This window comes from Halichoerus grypus, chromosome 6 (genome assembly GCF_964656455.1).
Source record: "Halichoerus grypus chromosome 6, mHalGry1.hap1.1, whole genome shotgun sequence".
Taxonomy (NCBI): Eukaryota; Metazoa; Chordata; class Mammalia; order Carnivora; family Phocidae; genus Halichoerus; species Halichoerus grypus.
In genome coordinates this window covers 160,972,390-160,993,333 of record NC_135717.1, presented here as the reverse complement: position 1 = coordinate 160,993,333, position 20,944 = coordinate 160,972,390, and the positions used below count along the sequence as shown (strand labels likewise).

General features: G+C 40.4%; 1 protein-coding gene across 1 annotated transcript in view; it reads right to left on the bottom strand.

Annotated features, from left to right (window-relative positions):
- Window positions 1-15,833, bottom strand: part of STAB2 (stabilin 2) — a 144,831-nt gene extending 128,998 nt beyond the window's left edge. The window contains exons 1-3 of the mRNA XM_036103511.2: window positions 15,580-15,833; window positions 11,523-11,656; window positions 9,404-9,519 (exon numbers count right to left, since the gene is read on the bottom strand). Of these exons, the coding sequence (XP_035959404.2) occupies window positions 9,404-9,519; window positions 11,523-11,656; window positions 15,580-15,657 (328 nt within the window). The 5' untranslated portion in view covers window positions 15,658-15,833. The remainder of the gene's footprint in view (window positions 1-9,403; window positions 9,520-11,522; window positions 11,657-15,579) is intronic.
- Window positions 15,834-20,944: the final 5,111 nt, after the last annotated feature.

Here is a 20,944-nt window from a genome sequence, read left to right as displayed (position 1 = left end):
TCAGAGAGAGAAGCAGACTCCCTGCTGAGCAGGGAGCCCGATGTGGGACTCGATCCCAGGACTCCAGGATCATGACCTGAGCCGAAGGCAGTCGCTTAACCAACTGAACCACCCAGGCGCCCCATCAGTTGTATTTCTATAAACTAGTAAGAAAAACTGGTAATTGAAATGAAAATATACCATTAAAAATAGTACCAAAAACCATGAAAAACTTAGGTATGAGCATAATAAAATTCGTGTAAAATCTGTAAGCTAAAACTGATTAAACATTGACAAACAAAATAAAAGAAGTTTTATATAAACAGAGAGATATATTGTGGTTATGGGTTAAAAGATTCAATACTTTAAGATGTTACTTCTCTCTAAACTGACTTACAGATTCAATGTAATTGCAGTTAAAATTCTAGCAGGACTTCTTGGTAGATATTGGCAAACTGATTCTGAATTTTACATGGAAAAACAGAGAAACTAGAATAACTAAGATAATTTTGAAAATGACCAAGCTGGAGAATGTATGTTGCCGTATTTCAAGACTTAGTGTGAAGCTACAGCAATCATGACAGGGTGGTATGGTGAAGGGATATACATACAGATCACTGGAGCAGAATAGAGAGTCCAGAAATAGACCTACACATAGATGGTCAATAGATTTTCTACAACAGTCCAAAGGCAATCCAATGGGGAGAGGATAGTCTTTTTAAGAAGTGATGCTGGAATTATTAGGTATCTATATATAAAAAAAGAACCTTGATCTATACCTCAAATCATATACAAAAATTAACTCACCGTGGATACCTAAAATTATAGAGCTTCTAGAAGAAAAATAAAAGAAAATCTTTGTGATATTAGGGTAGGCAAAGATTTCTAGATATGATACAAAAAACACTATTTATCAAAGAAAAATCAACATATTTGTCCTCATCAAAATTAAAAACATTTGTTCATCAAAGTTAGTGTAAGAGAGAGAAAAGACAAGCCACAGACTGTGAAGAAATATTTACAAATCATGTATCACATAAAGGACTTGTATGTCAAACATTTAAAGAACTCTCAATGTTCCAGAAACAATAACTTGAAAAATACATGAATAGCAAATAAGCACAAGAAAAAATGCAAATTAAAATGACTGCAATGAATGCCACTGCACACAATGGCAAATTTTTTTAGAGTTCTGATTATATCAACTGCTAGCAAGGATGCCAAACAATTGGATCTCTCACATGTTGTTGGTAGGAATGAAAAAAAAAAAAAATGATGCGTACACATCGGAAAACAGCTTGGCGGTTTCTTACAAAGTTAAACATACATTGGACAGGACTCCCACTTTTTTTTTAAGATTTTATTTATTTATTTATTTGAGAGTGAGAGAGAGAGAGAGAGAGTGTGAGTGCACGCACGAGCTGTGGGGGAGGCAAAAGGGGAGGGAAAGGGAGAGAATCTCAAGCAGACTCTCAGCTGAGTGTGGAGCCTGACCCAGAGCTCAATCTCATGACCCTGAGATCTGACTTGAGCTGAAACCAAGAGCCTAACTGACTGAGCCACCCAGGTGCCCCCAGGATTCCAACTGCTAGGTAGTTTTCCCCAGGTGAAATCAAATGTAGGTACACACAAAAATCTGTGCGTGAATGTCCACAATGACTTTATTCTTAGTTGTACCAAACTGGAAACAAACCCAAACATCTTCCAGCTGGTGAATGGATTGATTGGTTGCTGCCACGTCACGGCACTCTATGAAGCATTAGAAAAGAATGAACTACAGACACATACAGCAACACAGACAAATCTCGAAGCATTATGCTAAGTGGAAGAAGCCAGACTCAAAAGGCACACACGGTATCATTCCAATCATATGACATGAAGGTAAAATTATAGGCACAGAAAACAGATCAGTGAATGCCAGGGGGTGGGAGATGGGGGGGCATGAGAGCAAAGGGAATTTGGGGGGGATGCAATAACTCTTTTCTAAGTTAACGGTGGGGGTGTTTACACAAAAGAGGCTTGTTAGAACTGATACAGCTGCACACTGAAAAGGGTGGGTTTTACTGTACGGAAATTATAAATTAAGAATAAATGAGAACAATCCATTAGCTGAGCATGTGCCTTCCTGATAGGTTTGGGAAAGGTGGTCAGTGTCCTTGTCAATAATTAATGAAACATGACTTCTGTTTAGACCTCAGAGATGACCTTTTCTATAATTATACTGACCGGAAAGGAAAACAAAGCAAGACACTAGAATCGGGAAGGGCTATTTTTAAGCACATGGTAAGTCATTCAGCTTCTGACTTTCAATCTCTGAGCCTTTTTGTTCAAATACTTTAATGCAGTTCCAGAAGACCAATGTTCAGGAAGCATTTCTTCAGGGCCACCCTTTGGTAAACTGTTACTGAACACCTTCATGAGCCAGATGTTGGCCTTAAAAAGACCAACTTGACTTGTTTTTGTTTCCTTTTGTGTTGTTCTTTTTATTATTATTATTATTATTAGCAGTCTAAACCTTGAGTGGAACGCCAAGGACATTACATGTGTTATCTTCACAACTATGAACTATTACTCTTTAGTTTATGAAGTGTTACAATCCCCATTTTACCTAAGAGGACACTGAGGCAGAGAGAGGACCATTAACAAGGTCACATGGCCATCAGACTGGGAGACAAGGATTCCACCCAGCTCTGTCTGACTTTAAAGGCTCAGAATTGTGCTTCTCTGTAGGGATAGCTTAAAATTATTTTACAAGCCTTTCATTTAATTAAGTAATTAATTCAAGATTTGTTGAATGCCTACAATTATTTTCAAAGATGCTAATGTTTTCTCTTTGTATTTTCACAAGAAAGTGAAATGAGATTTAGCCTGAACAGAAAAGGGGCCTTCGTTCCTCTTGCTGTAGGCAGGAAGGGGCTGGTGAGTCCAGCTTCAGTGCTTTAGACTTATTTCTGAAGAGGTGTCCCAATGCATACTTCTCATTGAAATGAGTGGTCTGCTTTATTCAGGGGTCATTGGGTATCTGCCTGTGGCTGTGCTAAGGGTAAAGGCATCTACTGGTTGGGTATTAATTTGCTGTCTTCTGGGAATCTTCCTGAGCCTCAACAGCACATATTCTGCAAGGGAGGGAAGTCTTTCTCTTAGCAGGTGCTTCGTCCTGGCCCAGGCTTCTCTCTTGTGACCCAGTGGGCTAAAGGCCAAGGTGAATACTTACTGTTAATGGACTGAATGTCTGTGCCTCCCCAAATTCATATGCTAAAGTCCTAAACTCCGACAAGATGGCATTTGGAGGTGGGGCTTTGGGGAGGTCATAAGGTTTAGATGAGATCATGAGGGTGGGGACCCCATGATGGGATTCATGTCCTTATAAGAAGAGAAAGAGGGACCAGAGTGAGTGTTCTCTCTCTCTCATATGGGGACACAGTGAGGAGGTGGTCATCTGTGAGCCAGGGAGAAGAGCCTCAACAGGAACTGAATCTGTAGCATCTTGATCTTGGACTTTCTAGCCCCCAGAACTGTGAGAAATAAATGTCTGTTGCTATGGTATTTGGTTATAGCAGCCCAAACAGACTGATGGCTTATCTTCCCCATATCCTTGAAAGGCAGGCCTTTGCTTTGAGGCATCCAGGTAACCCATGGGGTCCACAGAAGGGCAGACAATTGTGGGAAGAAAAATAGTTGATCTAAGGGGCCATAAGCTACATAAATAACAAGATGCACAGGAAAGCCCTCCCCAGGCTGCCGGCACTGTGACTTGGTTATCAGCTCTATGACAGATGGATAGAATTTGTCAAGCATTTACTATTGCTAAGCACTTTATATGCATGGTCTTATTCTCCCAACAACTGAGGAAGGCATGACTGTTGTTAACGTCATCATCATCATCATCATCCCCAGGTTATAGATAAGAAAACTGAGGCCCAGAGAAGTAAGTAACTTGCCCAAGATCACGTGGTTGGCAAGTCTTAGAACGGGCACTGCAATCAGGCTTGACTCAAGACTTTGAGTCCTTAACCACTAAGCCAGAGCATATACGATCAGTACCTTAGAATATAAAACCAAACCTAGACACACCCCCTGGACCACAAAAGACGGAAATGGTAACTGGCATATTCTGAATACCTGCCACCTTTCAGGAACATCCTAAGTACTCTGTAGGTATGAGCTCACTTAAACCTCAGCACAACCTTTGGAGGTAGGCCTATTGGCATCATTATTTCCATTTTGTAAATGAGAAAACCGAGGCTGAAGGACAGGTTTACCAGATAGAATATAGGATGCCAGTTAAATTTGAATTGCAGATAAAACAATGAATACTTTTTTAGAACAAGTATGCCCTAAATACTGTATGCATATTTGTTGTTTATTTGCAATTGATTTAACTGGGTGTCCTCTATTTGCTAAATCTGATAGCCCTACAGAGCGGGTCCCAGAACCAGAGTGTGGTAAAGGCTGGGGCAGGAGGCCAATGGGACTTCAGAGTCTGGTGCCATCTTACTGTAAAACCCCATGGCCTCTCAGCTAAAGGGTAGAACCAGGGGGAGCTCAGGTGTCATGGAATCGATTCCAGGCAGTGATGGGCATCTGGCTGCTGGTGGAAGCGAGTTTTCTAGAAGTAGGCTAGAGAGGGGCAGGTCGCCTTGCCAGCAGTTGACTTGGCAAAACCAGTAGTTATTTGGGGAAGCAGGGGAGAGTAGCGGGTTAGAGCCAGGACTATGCAGCAAGACAGGCTTGTCTCCTAGTCTGGCTGCCTTTGGGCAAGCTGCAAAACTCCTCAAAATCCCCAGGTCCTCTGCTGGGCTCTCAGGTATGATTATTTTTCCTCATCTGCTTTTGTGTCTCTTTCTTATATTAATCTGTGAGCCCCTTGGGGGCAGGCACTGGACCTATCAGATATGTGATTATGAGCAGCATAGAGTCGGTGCTCCATAAATGCTTGATTTTTTAGGAGTTGGCCAACCGTGGAAGGAACTTTGGGAAAAAGATAGCAGGAGTGTGGGGGCACAAAGAGTTCTCATTTTATGTCCTAAATTGAATGGTTTAAGTTTGAAATCTATGAAATGACTTGTTCAGTTTTTAGATAAAACTTTTAAAGCAAAAGTGTGAATTTTAGTCCTGCTTCTCAAATTACTTTCTATCACCTCAGACCCCCATTAAGAAGAAAGATGGTAAAATTGACGTTCTCAGCAACTGTGCTCGAAAAGATATTACAGAATTTGCTATCAGGGCACATTTCTGACGCATTGTGAGGCTCAAGTAGCTGATAAAGCGATTTCAGGTCATTATCCCATTTCCCTTTAGTTACTGCTACCCTGGTGGTCTCTTCTTGCATTGTGACTTTCCTCAGCAGGAGGCTTATCCGTTATAAGCTGTCAGCAAATCATCAGCCGTTCTGTTTCTTTAAAGGAAGATAATAAACTTCCCCTGCAGCAAGAGGCCAAAGACCTCCTTGCAACTTTATCTCCCAGGGAACTCTAGAGGTGCCTGCTTCACGCTACCACCATTGTTGAAAAGTTTGGCTCACGGTGCTGGGCAGAGACTTTGTCTTGGTATTCCACTTAGAGTTTGGTTGAAATTGTCTCCCTGGGAAACCGATGTGAATTAGGTTCCTCAGGTGAACTCAGCTTTATTTCTCACTCAAAGCCAAAAGGAACATGCCTATAAGACTGGTTTCAAGTCCACAGAAGTCTGTTATTTGCGACCTGTGCAGTGAATGGCAAGAAACGTACAATAGGAAAGAAAGAGATCTGGAAACATAAATAATACAGTACAAAAAAAAAATACATGTGCAGAATTTGATGACACCAACCTCAAAAAGAAGCATCAAGACCATTTCCCTTTGAAATAATCAGATTGTTTTGGCTGTGATCCAGGTTCTGTACAACCCCTTTGCCCACATTCTTTTTCCATTACTTTGAGTTGTTTGCAAAAATCAGTTAACGTTTGCGGTGAAATCAAGAGAACTGGAATGCCCAAATAAAAAAAAAATTGATTTCCTCTCAAGTAGGATATTGGTTTTTCAAATGTGATCATTTCAATGTTAAAAATATGTTTGTGTGCTAATTAGTGAAGACTGCTGTGTGCTGATCTGATAAAGCAGTATAATTTTTAATGAGGGAGAGGCGAGTTAAATCTGGGTAGAAACACCTTTCTTATGTCAGGATGACATATTTTTTTTTTCTCCAACTGAGGATCCATGCTTTATTCTTAATTTTAGAAGATGATGAGCAATTTTTTTCTCATTGTGCTTTTTTTGTGTTTTCTGGGTTTTTGTTTTTTTTTTTGAATTGATAGAGTTATTTTCTAATTGGAATGAGGCATTTTTAAAACAATTTAAAAAGTAACCAGGGGTATTGAGTATGAATGTATTTGTTGACGCACTGAAAAGGAATCGGATGCCACGCTGGCCTTGGAAAGAAGGCCATTCCAAAGCTTGTGGTTCATCAGAAAGACATATGGACACACGTCAGCAGCTCTGAAATGGCCTTATCCTTGCGGAAATGTAAAGTGATAGGCAAGATCTCGCTTGTCATCACCACAAAATACGAGAGGTGAAATATACGGCTAAGTAGAACATTTATCTCTTTCCTGAGCAAAAGGAAGGAAGCCTTTGGAGACATTTGGTATGTTTGGAAGATGAAGATAAAGGGACACATCCTTTTGCTCCAACAAGAGGACAGTAGAAAGACCGTCCAGCCCCTGCTTTTCACATACTTTGCTTCTCCGGCCTCAAAACCTAGCAGAAGGAAATGTGTGAGCCTTCAAAGAACCACACACACTGGATCGAAGACAGGAGCCTCGCCCCATTCGTGCATAGCATATTGCAATGGCATGAAGCCCATTGAAGATTTTGAATCCTGTCTGTCTGTTCATGTTTTAGGAGTTACCCATGCTTAAGAAGGGCTCAAAAGAGAATGTCACTTTATTTGGCTTTCACTGACAGAGGTCTGTTTTGACTGTTGTTCACTCATTCATTTACTCCTAAAACATCATTAAAGTGTTTTTTCAGTGTCTCTCTGTCAAGTACTTTTCATCTACATGAATGTTTTAAAATCTGTGCTACAGTTTTGTAAAGTAGGACTTTGGACCCCCATCTGACAGCTAAGGAAGCTGAGGCACAGCAGCAAGTAAACTGCCCAATGATGGGACTAGAGTCAAGCCAAACGTGGGAGCAGGACTAGTGTCCTTTTGTTCTCTGAGCTGTGGACTGTCATTCCTGATGTTGCACACACTGACTTTTGTTGCTGTATTTTGGACAAAACCTTTTCTTCTCTACAGGGGTCTGATCAATAACAGCATCAGATTAGTTTTCATGGGTTAGAAAGAGAAAAGCAAATCTAAAAGTTTTTGTATTATATCAGCATGTCTATAAGGACTCGATGTAATTGTGACCACATTTGGTGCTTTAAAAGTTCTTGAAATCTAGAAGGGTGGGTTAATCACTTGATTCCATTGTAACAAACTCAGAATCACACAGTGTCCACATGCTGGGGTGAAACTGAAAACAGAGAGGTTAATAGAGTGAAAGCCAGGATTTCCTGAACCCCAAACCTTGACCTTTCCAGCGCAAGGAGCATAACCCAGGCATTGACTGGAAGGGTAAAGGGACTTGCCAATCAAAAGAGAAGTTAGAAACACATTTGGAGGATCTCCCATTTCTTTCTTTCTTTCTCTCTTTCTCTCTTCTTTCTTTCTTTCTTTCTTTCTTTCTTTCTTTCTTTCTTTCTTTCTTTCTTTCTTTCTTTCTTTCAAGATTTTATTTATTCATTTTAGAGAGAGAGAGAGAGAGTGCATGCAAGCAGGGGGAGGGGCAGAGGGAGAGAAACTCAAGCAGACCCTGTGCTGAGTGCAAAGCCCCTCAAGGGGCTCGATCTCACGACCCTGAGATCATGACCTGAGATGAAATCAAGAGTCAGATGCACAACCGACTGAGCCACCCAGGCGCCCCATCTTTCTTTCTTTTTTTATAAGCTCTGCTCTGGCAATGGGACAGAGTAGAAAGACAGAAGACTTTGGTGACAGGGAACCCTGAACTTGAACTAGCTCTATCATTTATCAGGCCAAAAGAAATTGGTAAGAGATCATCTTCAAATCTCTGATCCCTCATAGGCAAAATGGAGATAAAAATGTTTAGCTCAAAGATTTGTTTTAAGAATTGAATCAGATAATATAGGCCAAGTATCTCTCTGGTACCGCATGTCAGCAATGTTGAATAAATGGAAGCTATTATTCTTTTAATCATTAGTTTAAAAAAAAAAACACAACAGTAGGTTTCAACATCATATGTACAAGAAGGGCTCAACTGTGTAGAAGCTATATGAAAAAAAAAAAGCAGGGAAATAAGCCAAACCATTTAGGGTTTCCTATGTGTGACCGAAAGAAGTTGCTGTTTTTTCTTTCTTTCTGTCTTTCTAAACTTTACATGCTGTGTGCACTTTGCTTGTATTATTTTAATAAAAAAAAAAAGCAAAAGAGAACTAATCTCTCTCCTTAAGTGGATTCTGTTTTTTTTATTTTTATTTATTTATTTGAGAGAGAAAGAGGGGGCAGAGGGAGAGAGAATCTTAAGCAGGCTTCCTGCTGAGTGAGGAGCCTGACACGGGGCTCGATCTCACCACTCTGAGATCATGACCTGAGCTGAAACTAAGAGTCAGATGCTCAACCTACTGAGGCACCCAAGCACCCCTCCATTTAAGTGGATTCTTTAGGAGATGTTTCATTACATCTAGAAAATGGGAAACAAATGGTCAATGTGTGAATTAAAATGCCTGACTTTTTTACTCTCCAAGGGAAAAAAGTGATCTGACAAAATTTGCATATCATAGCAAGGACTCAGTCGCTATTCAAGTGTTAATATCTTTAATCATGATAGAAGTTCAATTTTAGCTGACAAATGCTATGCTTGACCAAAGAAGTCTAACTACACCATCAACTCAGATTTGGTGGCTAGTTTTTCTTACAGTGAAACTGGTCATCAAAGAGTTTGATATTCCATCCTAAAGACTAGAGTTTTAGTAGATTTAATGATTATTTGTGTTGCCAAACAATAACTATGGTCTTTGAGATGCTATAATAAAATTTCTTCTTAAAGAAAATTGTTTTCAGGGTTATAGTAGCCCAGCATTCTTCCATCTTCTCTATGGTCCCTTATCTTTTTTATAAAAATGGATATCCTTTCAATTGTCCCTTTTTCTGACTTGTAAGGGAATTCTTTTAAAAAGAGACCTCTAACTGGGGGAAAGCAGATTTGTTTATAAAAGCTGACAGAGCAAGAAAGATTTTTCTACAGATAGACTGAAATGGAACTTTCTAGAAAAAGGTGCTGACACTCTCTTTTTATCGGACTTCCTTCCTTTCGATTTTCTGTGAAATGGGACATTGAGAAGCAAGTATCAAAGTCGAAGAAAAGCGCTGTGCCACTTACCCATGCAGTCTGGGCCCCAGTGGCCTGGACAGCACTGAGGTTGGACATAGTCCTTCCTACAGATATGGCGGCATCCAGGGAGAGACAGCGAGTACTTCCTGATCTCAAATATGTACCTTGGAGGGGAAGTAGAAGACATAAACCCATGATGAGAGCAATGCAGAGGGCAGTGAGATTAGCCTAGGTTTTTATTTAGGTCTTTCTTTACACTTGCCTATATTTAAAAAAACAGATTGAATACATTTTTGTCTAGGGAGAGCAAAACTTAATAATGATTTACCTTTAATTGTACGAAATGGATGAAAAAATCAGAACACAATGCAAATGAGGGTAGAATATTTACAGTGATGTCAGAAGTGAGGTTAGTAGATAGGAAATAGTGTTAGGTTCTAGGCACATGCTAGAGGTGCACTTCACACTTGTCACAGCCAATACGAGAAGGAAAAGGTCATGAGTTCTGTGATGCACAGGATCTCTGGATTTTAAAACGAAACAACTGCTTAGGATTAGCACTTTTTTTTTTTTTTTGCAGATACTGTAGATGTAGACATTTCCATGAGAGGCGGTGTAATATAATGGGCAATATTTGCCACCTTATACTCAAGGGAGATGTAATGATGAATTTCTTAGAACGGTTTTTATACCATCTGAGGTGCAGATCTGGAATAGCAATTCTGTAGAGGCTAAATACCATTGCCTATTTTCGGGGAATCTCCGCATGGGTGACTTATTCTAGGATTTGACTTTAGTATATTTAGAGACAATCCTCCATGAATATCATTTCTTTCAAGTGGGCTGTTAAGAATAGTGTGATGCAATGGTGAGTTCAAGGTTGTACTTCTAATCCAGTCCCTGAGCTACTGGCTTTATGGCCAGTCAAGTTGGAGACAGAATTGACAGTTCCTCTGAAAGCTTGAGAATACTGGCAGGGGCATCTCTTCACAAAGATGGGAAAAGGGAGAGCCAAGGGCAGAACCAAACATCCCCTCAAGAGCCAATCTTGGATTTATTTCAGCATAAATGAAAGGCAAATCCGAGTCTTCAATTCTAAAACAGAGAGCATGAGTGCAATAATCTTAGCCTGGATGTGTGTGTGTGTGTCTGTGTGTGTGTGTGTGTGTGTGTGTTGGAAGGGAGATGGTAAGGTGGGGAGTATGTAACCAAGTGTCCACCTTGCCATGAAAAATAGTAGCCAGGACAAAAAAGTCCTCAATAAAGTCACCACATAATTTTAACCTTGAACCCTACACCTTTCTATATACTTTTTAAGAGTTTCTGGTCACAGATGTGTGCCCGCTTTGGTAACTGAATGGTCAACTGTCACATATGCTTGCTAATTCTAGGCCAGTTTGTATTTGGAACCTTTTATAAAACTGATGATTTTGGTTTTAGAATATATCATGGTCACATTAAGCAAACATGAATTTAAAATAGTATGATATAACAGTGTTTAGTTTTTATTTAATACAAAATAAGAAATAGTACTGATCCTTCATCCCTGAATTAAGAATGAACACATTGAGAACTGTCTAATGTCTAAATTAGTAGACTGAGTAAATAAAACATTGTGTTTACATTTGAGTTGTATGGCTGCTTCCATTAGCTGGTGAGCAAAACTGCTCATCATCCTTTTTGAGGCTTAGCCTTGAATTATGAGGATTTTGAATCATAAGAGGATTTCAGGAATGCAATGCTCACATAAAATGCATGAAGCTGTAATTCCTTTGTCTTCCACTTCAGGTTCTAATTAGTATCAGGATCCATAGCTAGCTAGTAAGATGACTGTCAGACCCATGGCTTTTTAGTCCATGTTCTGACTAGAACCCTCTCCAAATGAAACAAAACCCAGATTTTCAAAATAAAGAAGGACAAGATGTTGGGAAAATGTTTATTTGCAATGCAATATAGTCAATTCTGTATTAAAATGTGAATCAATAATCAATAATCAATCAATTTTTTAGATTCAAGGTTGTAAATTGTGAGTTACCTAAGTTTGGACTGAATATAGTCTTAGAAAAAGGGAAAATCATGGAAATGCTTTGAAGATTTTGAGATGGGAAGTTTCAATTTGGATTCACAATCCCTTAAATTTCAAGACTTGAGATTTTCTCTTGAGTACCTGCAATCTCGAACCCCCACGGAGCCATTGGTAACCTTGGTGTAACCATCTGGGCACTTAATTCCCAAGTTGAGTGAACAGGATTGGCACTCAGTCCTAATTGTAAGCAGAGATTTCTTATCACATCTTTTTGCCTGCAAAAACATAAAAAAAAAAAATCACGTCCCATTAGTCGAGCCTTGGTTGGTCATTTTTCCCTTTTGGCTTCAAGTCAATGGAATGACAGGGATGGCAACAAGGTTGATTGGTAATCACTGGCTAGTTGCTTTTCACCTTATTTAGAAAGAGTGTTGGGATCAACAAGCAATGTCTGCCATGGCTGTGGGTAGGAAGGAGGCTACTTGTACCACCTGTTTGCCATCCTTGATCTAAAGTCTGGAATTCAGTAAAGCAAGGTAACATCATTACACACATGTACCCAAATGGGAAACCTGAAATATGTTATAGAGTACACTTTCCAAATGGGAAAATTTTAAAGTGATTATTTAGGGTCAATTGGTTGTAGATCAACAGGTCTCAAGAATATTCTTTCAGCATTGATTCTACAGAAATAGTCTAGTTTGGGTGCTAAATGTTATGAAGCATGTAATTCCTACTCTGAAGATGTTTGCAATCTTTTGATTATAATTCAGCTAGACTGTGGGCTCCAAGAGGCAGTGATCTTTTTCTGTTTTGTCCTTGACTATACCCTAAGCACCTAGAACAGTGTCTGACACATAGTAGTGCTTAGAAAATATTTGTTGACTGAATGAATGAGTTGTAGGAAATACAATAGACACACTAGAAACAGTTTCTTAGCAACATTAGGCAGTAGAGAATTAGATGCTAGAATGAAGGATGCACACGCATTTTGGCCCTGTCTTCAGGATCCCTCATTGTCCATGATGTTGATGCTGATCCTCTCAAATGGATTTGGTCCCCTCTCTCTAATCTCCCTCATTTTCCCATCAAGCTTAAGAAAAAGCAGCTTCATACAATGAAGACAGACCGAATTTGGGAATCAAAAGACTTAAGCTTGGAATCAAGCTCTGTATCTTGCTTGTACAGTCTTTTAATTTTTTAATTTTAAAAAATTTTTATTATAAATCTTTTTTTAAAAGATTATTTATTTATTTATCTATTTGAGAGAGAGAATGAGCATGAGTTGGGGGGCAGAGGCAGAGGAAGAGAGAGAAGCAGACTCCCCACCAAGCAGGGAGCCCAATGCGGGGCTCGATCCCAGGACCCCAAGATCATGACCCGAGCCAAAGGCAAATGCTTAACCGACTGAGCCACCCAGGCGCCCCAAGTGTACAGTCTTGAATGAATTCCTTACCCTTTGTCATCCTCTGCAATGGGGAGATAATAATAACCACTCTCCAGGTTATTGAGACCTTTAAATGATATAACACATGCAAATTGCCTAGCCCAGGATCTGGAATGTTGTAGGCAGTAAATGCTAGTTCCTGTGATGCTTCTCCATCCCCCCCTCTGTGTTTTGCTTACTGCTTCTCCTGAGAGAAATGTGCTTCCCTCTCCTCTTGGCTACCCAAACTTCATCCTCCAAGGCTCTGTGTAACAACTCCACAAAACCAGACCCAACTCTCTTCCTTTTCTCAACTTCTACTCTTCATATGGTTGGCCAGTGGAACACATTTTGTTGTCTTTGCTTTCCGCTTAAAAACCCCTTGTGGGAGGCTGCCATGTCTCTTCCTTCTTACTTGCTCTTATCCCTAAACAGTACAGGCCCAGCACTAGGTAGGGATGGTGGGAACATCATAACTACTAAGTTTACTGAAATGGATAAAGGCTGCATAAGAAGAAATCTTATTTTTACAGAGAAATTTATGGTTATACATACTTCCAAGGGCATCATCTTTTTTGATCTTGACCATGCTGAAGATAAGTAGGGCAGGTTTCATCATGTCTATTCTAGGGAGGAGAAAACCAAGAGGAGGGGAGGTTCAGTGACTTGCCAAGGTCACACTGTAAGTTCGTGGTCTTCTGATTCCCTGATTCGGTATTCCTCTTCCCTACACGCTGTATGGTGGCATATAGAAAAACGAAATCTGTTTGCATGGTCAGCTTTCATTTGGTGATTGTTATGAACCAAAATAGCCCTGGAATGTTCTTTATGGAATAATAATAAAAGCCACCCTTAGCTAGAGTTTGAATCAACCCCCTTTAATGGTCATGGAACCTCCAGATTTTTTAAAGCAGGATTTTCTTTATATTAGGTTTTCCCGTTTAGATACGTGTATGGAAGGACATTACTTTTTCTTTTTTTTCTTAAAAGGTCAGATTTAATCCTCTCTTTTCAAGAAATCTCTTGACTTTCAAGTTATCCTTTTCAAATGGAATGGCTCATTTTATCTCTCATACAGTTTCCTCTGAAAAGCAAACTCAGCTTTAAACACCAGTCAAGGCCTGATTTCCACAGTAAAGCAAGCCTTTGTTGATGCTAATGGTGGTGGTGATGATGAGGATGATCATTCCAGCTGTTTGTGGAGCACTGTTGGGGGAGAAACTGAAGTTTTGAGAGACTAGCTAACTTGCTCAAGCTTGAACAGCTAGTAGGCTGTGGAGCACAGTGACTGGTCCTCAGAAATATTTGTTAAATAAACAAACGAGAGCCAGAGTTCCAACTTGCTGCTCCCAAACCCTTAAGCTGGAGCACTGAACCATGATGCTATCTTCCAGTGTTTTCTTTCTTTCATTAACATATAATGTATTATTTGTTTCAGGGATACAGGTCAGTGATTGATCAGTCTTACACAATTCACAGTGCTAACCATACTACCTACCCTCCCCAATGTCCATCACCCAGCCACCCCATCCCTCCCACCCCCCTCCACTCCAGCAACCCTCAGTTTGTTTCCTGAGATTAAGAGTCTCTTATGGTTTGTCTCCCTCTCTGGTTTCATCTTGTTACATTTTTTCCTCTCTTCCCCTATGATCCTCTGTCTTGTTTCTCAAATTCATATCAGTGAGATCATATGATACTTGTCTTTCTCTGATTGACTTATTTCGCTTAGCATAATACCCTCTAGTTCCATCCACATCATTGCAAAGACAAGATTTCATTTTTTTTGATGGTTGCATAATATTCCATAGTATATATATATATATATATATATATATATATATATATATATATGCACCACATCTTCTTTATCCATTCATCTGTTGATGGACATCTAGGCTCTTTCCATAGTTTGGCTATTGTGGACATTGCTGCTATAAACATTGAGGTGCACGTGCCCCTTCAGATCACTACAGTTGTATCTTTGGGGTAAATACCCAGTAGTGCAATTGCGTGAAAAGCATCATCAGAGTACTGCCAACCACGATCATGTTGGCACTGATAAAAATTTGCCTGGTACAGATGTAGCATCATGTTAAGTTTTATGAATAATAGAGCAGAAATCATGCCTTGTGAAATGCATTTTAAAAGAACTGCCAGACTGCCTTGCTCATACCCCTTGTTTAGGCTGCCCTCGATATACATCTGATACCCAACATGCTCTATTAGGACAGCTCACGTGAGCCTGTTTGAGACACTGGCATGCTGGTGTCCTTCATGGGAGCTGCTGACATGACTGCCCTGGGTGCTTTTACTACAACTTGTGGAAAGTAGAAGGGATGAGTTCCCGGGGCATTCTGGAATACTATGTTTCTCAAGCAGACATCACCCCACCCAGAATTCCCCAGAACATCTCTCTACTCATCTGTCTTTAACCACTGTTATTTCCTATATTCAAAATGACACAGTGATGAGACTATTAAAACAAAAGAAAACAAAACAACCTTCCCCCACCCCCCGAGGATATCAACATCAGCAGTGGAAAGAGGAATGTTAGCATTAAATCAGAGCTCCTAGCAAGGGTGGTTTAGCACAGGAATAGAACCAAGTGGGTGAGCACACCTTCTGAAAGATGGCACGCCACGATTAGGATCCGATTCTCCACTGGCTTTCTCTTTATTGTATGAAGTCCAGTACCCATGACAACAGAGGGAAGCAAAAAATTTGGACTCGCCATGAACCTGAAAAATAACAAACTTGCAAGTGTCATCTTACCTGGTCTGTAGTTTCAGGCGGGGAGCAGAAATTGTGTATAACCAATCCAAGAAGAAGAAGTATGAGATTTTGTAGCATGGTGAGAAACTATTTGCAACTTCTGATGCCAGGCACCTGTCAGAACTACTCGGCTATTCTATTGTAGTCTGATGAACTCCTAGTGAATTCTCTTTCATTTCAGTATTTGCTTTTAAACCCTTTCCCCTCTTGTTCCTGAATTGAAGCAGATGATATGTGAGAACAACCTCGAGACAGGAAAAGTGGCAAATCCAGGGGTCGTGGTGAAACTGGCCACTCTCAACTCTATATATGTCTTGGTTGAATAACAGGATATCCTGAAGGGGCTGAGGCGGAGACACGCTCTGGAATTTTTGTGCCTTATGAAACTCCCAAGAACAAACTCCTGCCTCCTACTGCTTGGCCCATCCCACTTCTGGTTCTGCCTCCTCCTGGACCCACAGTCCTGCCAACATGTAGACGACCACACCATGGAAAACTGCAGGCCTCTGTCTCTGAATCCTAAGTCCCAAGCTTGCTGCCAGGCAGTATTTGTGGGAGTGTGCATAAGTGGGCAATGATCCCACAGAGAGAATGCTGCAGAAACTCAGGGCCTTGACTTGGGAGAGGGTGGTAGCCTCACTTGGGATGGCTGGCAAACTCTATTGCAAAAAAATGTCTCTTTGCAGTCCGACAGTTGGGGTTTCAACTCATCCTTTCCCCTCTTCCATGTCATGTCTTAACAAATGACCGAGCTGGTAGGTCTCATCTTCCCCTTCAAGGCCCAGATCAAATGCCACCTCTTACAGGAAGCCTTCCTGTCCTACCCCTCCAATACCACCTTGGAAACTCTCCCAGCATTTTGCACATAATACTACAAAAGCTCAGTCATATCTGTCACAATCCATCTGTCTATATGTCAATATCCCATGTCCAGTTGTGAATTCCTTGAGGACAGGGGCAAGCCTTCATCCTCTCTGTACATCCGAGAGCCTAGGGCAGAGACGCGCATTTGAAAATAATAAAAACAAATAGTAACAGTCAACATTTGTTGAAAATTTACTATATGCTAGACTTCTCCATGGATTACCCTTTTTAATCCTCACAGCTCTTGGTGAAATAGGATTATTTCCCCCACTTTATAGATAAGGAAATGGAGGCAGAGAGGTTTGGCAACTTTTCTAAGGTCACACAGTTTGTAGGTGGGAATCCAGTTTTCAAACTGTGTGGCCCCAGAGCCAGTACTGTTAACCACTACCCTCTACTGCCCAAAACAATGAATATTTAATGCATCAATAAGTAGGAGGTGGTGCTCCAGTTTCATGGACATGATGGAAAAGTGTCAGGCTCAGAACCAGAAAGGATAAAGTCTGGGCTTATCAACAAGATAAGATATGAGGGTGTGTCTCATGACACTGACTTAACTGAGATACTCATGCGTTATAGATACTAGTTTTGGTTAAATAATTCTCTCCCTGCAGTCTTTCTCTCTTTGAATTTTGGAAATAGCATTATATCATATGGGTCAATAATCTAAGAAACTTCTAATACAGACAGACTCTTCAGAGGCTAACCCAGAGGTCTGAATGGAAGATACCAGATGAGGAAGTTCTTAAAATCCCTTGGTTCAGTGTGTTTCAATCCTGGTTTAGAATCCTGGAGGAGTTTAGGGCGCCTGGGTGGCTCAGTTGGTTAAGCGGCTGCCTTCGGCTCAGGTCATGATCCCAGGGTCCTGGGATCGAGCACCACATCGGGCTCCCTGCTCAGTGGGGAGTCTGCTTCTCCCTCTCCCTCTGCCTGCCTGCCACTCCCCCTGCTTGTGATCTCTCTCTCACTATCTCTCTGTGTCAAATAAATAAATAAAATCTTAAAAAAAAAAAAAAAAAAAGAATCCTGGAGGAGTTTAGAAGAAATTCCCCAATGTCAGACTCTTGTCCAGAACAATCAAATCAGAACTTCTGGGTGTGGGGCACAGAACACATAGTTTTAAAACTTCCTGGGTGATGCTGCTTGCATGGGACTGTTGCTTGAGGAAAAATGAACAATTATTGAGTGAAGCCAAAGAGATCTTGAGGTTTATTTGTCACAGAAGGTGTCTTACCTTCACTTTCCTCCACCCCAGGCTAGATCCCTGGGGAAATAATACAATGAACCCATACTCGCATTTCCTAAAATAGTTCTGGGAGATGCTGCAGGAGGACTAGGGGAGTAATCTCTCATCAAATAATTTGGAAAACTCTGTCCTTGATGTCCCTTTCTTATGTATTAACCATGCTCATTAGCACATTAGATGTTCTGAGAAGTCCTGCAGTAAAGCATAATGTAACAAAACCAAACGGAAACAGTTCAACGTTGCTTAAAGCAGTATTTTCCAGGTTTTTTTTTTTTTTTTTTAGACCAAGAGATACTTTCTGTCTTTGCAAACTAAACATCCAGATCCAGTGTTTTATTGATCTCTCTTAGAGAAACACTGTCTGGGATTTTAGCAGGCTGAATATTCTATTTTTAAGTTTCTGGGAAGTAGAAGTCAGCCTGCTAGTGGCCATGGGAACTCTATAGCCTAGGATCTGTTCATATACTTCATTAATTAGTTGCATAAAAAAATACATACAACTAACATGGCTTTGTTTAGAAATTGTCTGAATAGTTTTGTTAATTAATTTTATTTCTGTTAAGCTCATTTGATTGCTATGAACAGAGATACTTCAAGTTATTTCAAACCCCTACCACTCCCTGTACCTGCAATTAACAAGCAAAGTGCTCAGCATGGTGTCTAGCACATAGTGGGTGCTCCATCACTCTTAACCATTATTACTATATTATTAAAATACGTCAGTGTCAGAGATGGCAGCTACATAGATCTCTACCCTTCTCCCAGTGCAGCTCCGAGTTGGGTCTGGATTTCCTCTGTCCTGAGTCATCCCAGTTCTGCGGACCTGTGGGTCCTCCCTTAGTGGGATGTCACTTTTTCGACTGCCATCCATATACCCTTTTTGGCAGATTGTTGTAATCTCTGTCTCTAACCATTCAGAGTCATTTTGAGACAAGGGTTTTTAACCAGCAACATTTCTTTAGGCAGTTTGCTCTCTCCAATATCCCCTACCCTGCTGCTGTCACTTGCTTTAGATGCGGGAGTGGCTTTCCTCCACTCAAGGTTGCCCTTCTGCATTCTCATGGCTTCCTGCTTGGTCCTCCTGGGTTAGCACACACCTCCTTTGCTCCTCTCATCTGTTCTCAGTGTGGTTACTCAAGAGGGGCTGGTTGCCTCTTGAGTGAGAAGATTCACTTCCTGATTGGAATCTGTAGTTTTCCCATATTGGGAAAGGCAGAAGATGAACTGAGACCTTTCCTGGGTGACACTGTTGAGCATCTTCTGTGGCCCGAGGATTCTGGTTTGTTAGTGTTTAACTGCTCCTTTCTCTACGTGGTACCCACTACTGAGATTTCAGTCCTTGGTCACTTTGAGTAACAAAGCATTTCGTGTTTGCTTTGAGTAGCATGCCAAGAAGGGGGTCATCACCTTCACCATCATTGTCATTGTCACCGCCATCCTCCTCCCCCTCCTCCTCATCACAAACCCAATCACAGCTTTTATATGTGCCAGGCATTTTTTAAATATTTAACTCAATTTACTTAATCTTCCCCACAAGTCTATGACATACGTATTATCATTATCTTATCACCATCCCCATTTTGCAGACGAGGAGACTGAGGCAGAGAGAAGTTGAGTAACTTGTGTAAGGTCACAAGGCTAGTAAGTGGCGGAACAGGGATTCGAACCCAGGTAGTGTGGAGCCAGAGGCTGATGCTGAGGCATTCACGTGACATGCTTTGGTTCTTGAATCTTGAGCAAGGTCCTTATGGACCTTGTGGGGTGGCCAACAGGGCAAGAGTTAATGCTTCTGAAGTAGGACAAACCTAGCCGTTTACCTCGGGATCAATTGTAGTTTTTGCTTTGCTGGAAAAAAGGGCAGAAATGGGGGATTTAAGGTTGATTTTCTGGTTAGAATTCAGGTTTCGTTCTCTCAGCAATTTTTGCCGGACCGAAGAAGAAAACGATCACAGGATAGCAGCTGGGTTTTGATCTTTCTTGAGCATCAATCTAGAAAATTGAAACCGTTGCTTCATATAGTTTCACAAATCAAACAGCTCCTAGAATTTTTCCCCTTTTTGAATTTTCATTGTGGGAAGTAAAAATTTAGAAAAGGGAAAATAATCATATGTCCCTGAAAACTTCCAGTAGGAGAAATCAGTGGAAACTCTTTGGAGATGCCTCCTATCCCGACTGAGTCCTCTCTGTCTGATGTGGTCCTTGATAAGTTTAGATGCTGACCAACGTGAAGCAAACAGGACTAACAAAGCAGGCTTTCAAAATCTCAGTGCACGGTATTAAATCTCAGTTTTACCATTAAAGGTAATGTCTCGGTAGGAGAGATGGATTTCTCTGCTTGAGCATGTGGTTTTCATGTGGAGTAAGCATTTTCAACGGACCTAGTTTTATTAAACAAATAGTTTGGGGTTACATTCACCTGGACATTTTTGTGTGAGTGAGTCTATGTACTCATTGGGCAGAATTTTTGGCACCTAAAACATCTTGGCCAAAGTACAAAATACTTCCTTCTCTCCTTTACATCTTATTGTAACATTGAAACAATTCAATAGCTATTTATATTCCAAATATACAAATTAGGAACTCACATTTGTCTTCATTTAAAAAAATCTCTTTCTTGTACTGATCTGCTGAGCAATAATGAATTCTTATTTTCTTTGTCTTTCTCCCTTCCCTGCCTTGGGGAAGAATATCTTGTGTTTTTATGGATCAAAGGACTTAAGTTAAACTGAGAGTAGTCTATAATTTTTTTTTTATCATGTTTTGAAATAACTTCTGTTTAAAAAGTCTTCAAGTGAAAGTCTAAATAATATTTTATTTAGTTTGATTTATATAGATAGCTGCCCCAAATACCCACCTTTACTTTGATTGTATAGACATGAGTCATATCTAACAGAATGATTTTTTTCTTGATTGTTATCACACTGTAAGTTTCACTTACCTACATTTATTCAACAAACATTTATGGAACGTCAGACATTATGCTGGGCTGGGGACATAGAGGTGGATAAGCCACATTGCATTGTGCATTATTGCTTCTGCCATACTTTGGCATGTATTACCTCACTTAAACCTTGTTTCAACTTTGCAAAATAGACTTGGCAAAGAGTGGTATTTTGATTTCGTAGATGTGAAAATGGAGGCATGAAGGGGTTGAGTGATTTAGTCAGGGTCAATCAATTAGTATCAACTAGTAATAGATGCCAAGTAATCTCACTCTATCTGCCTGTTAGGGTAGACCGCCATTCTGATACCCGA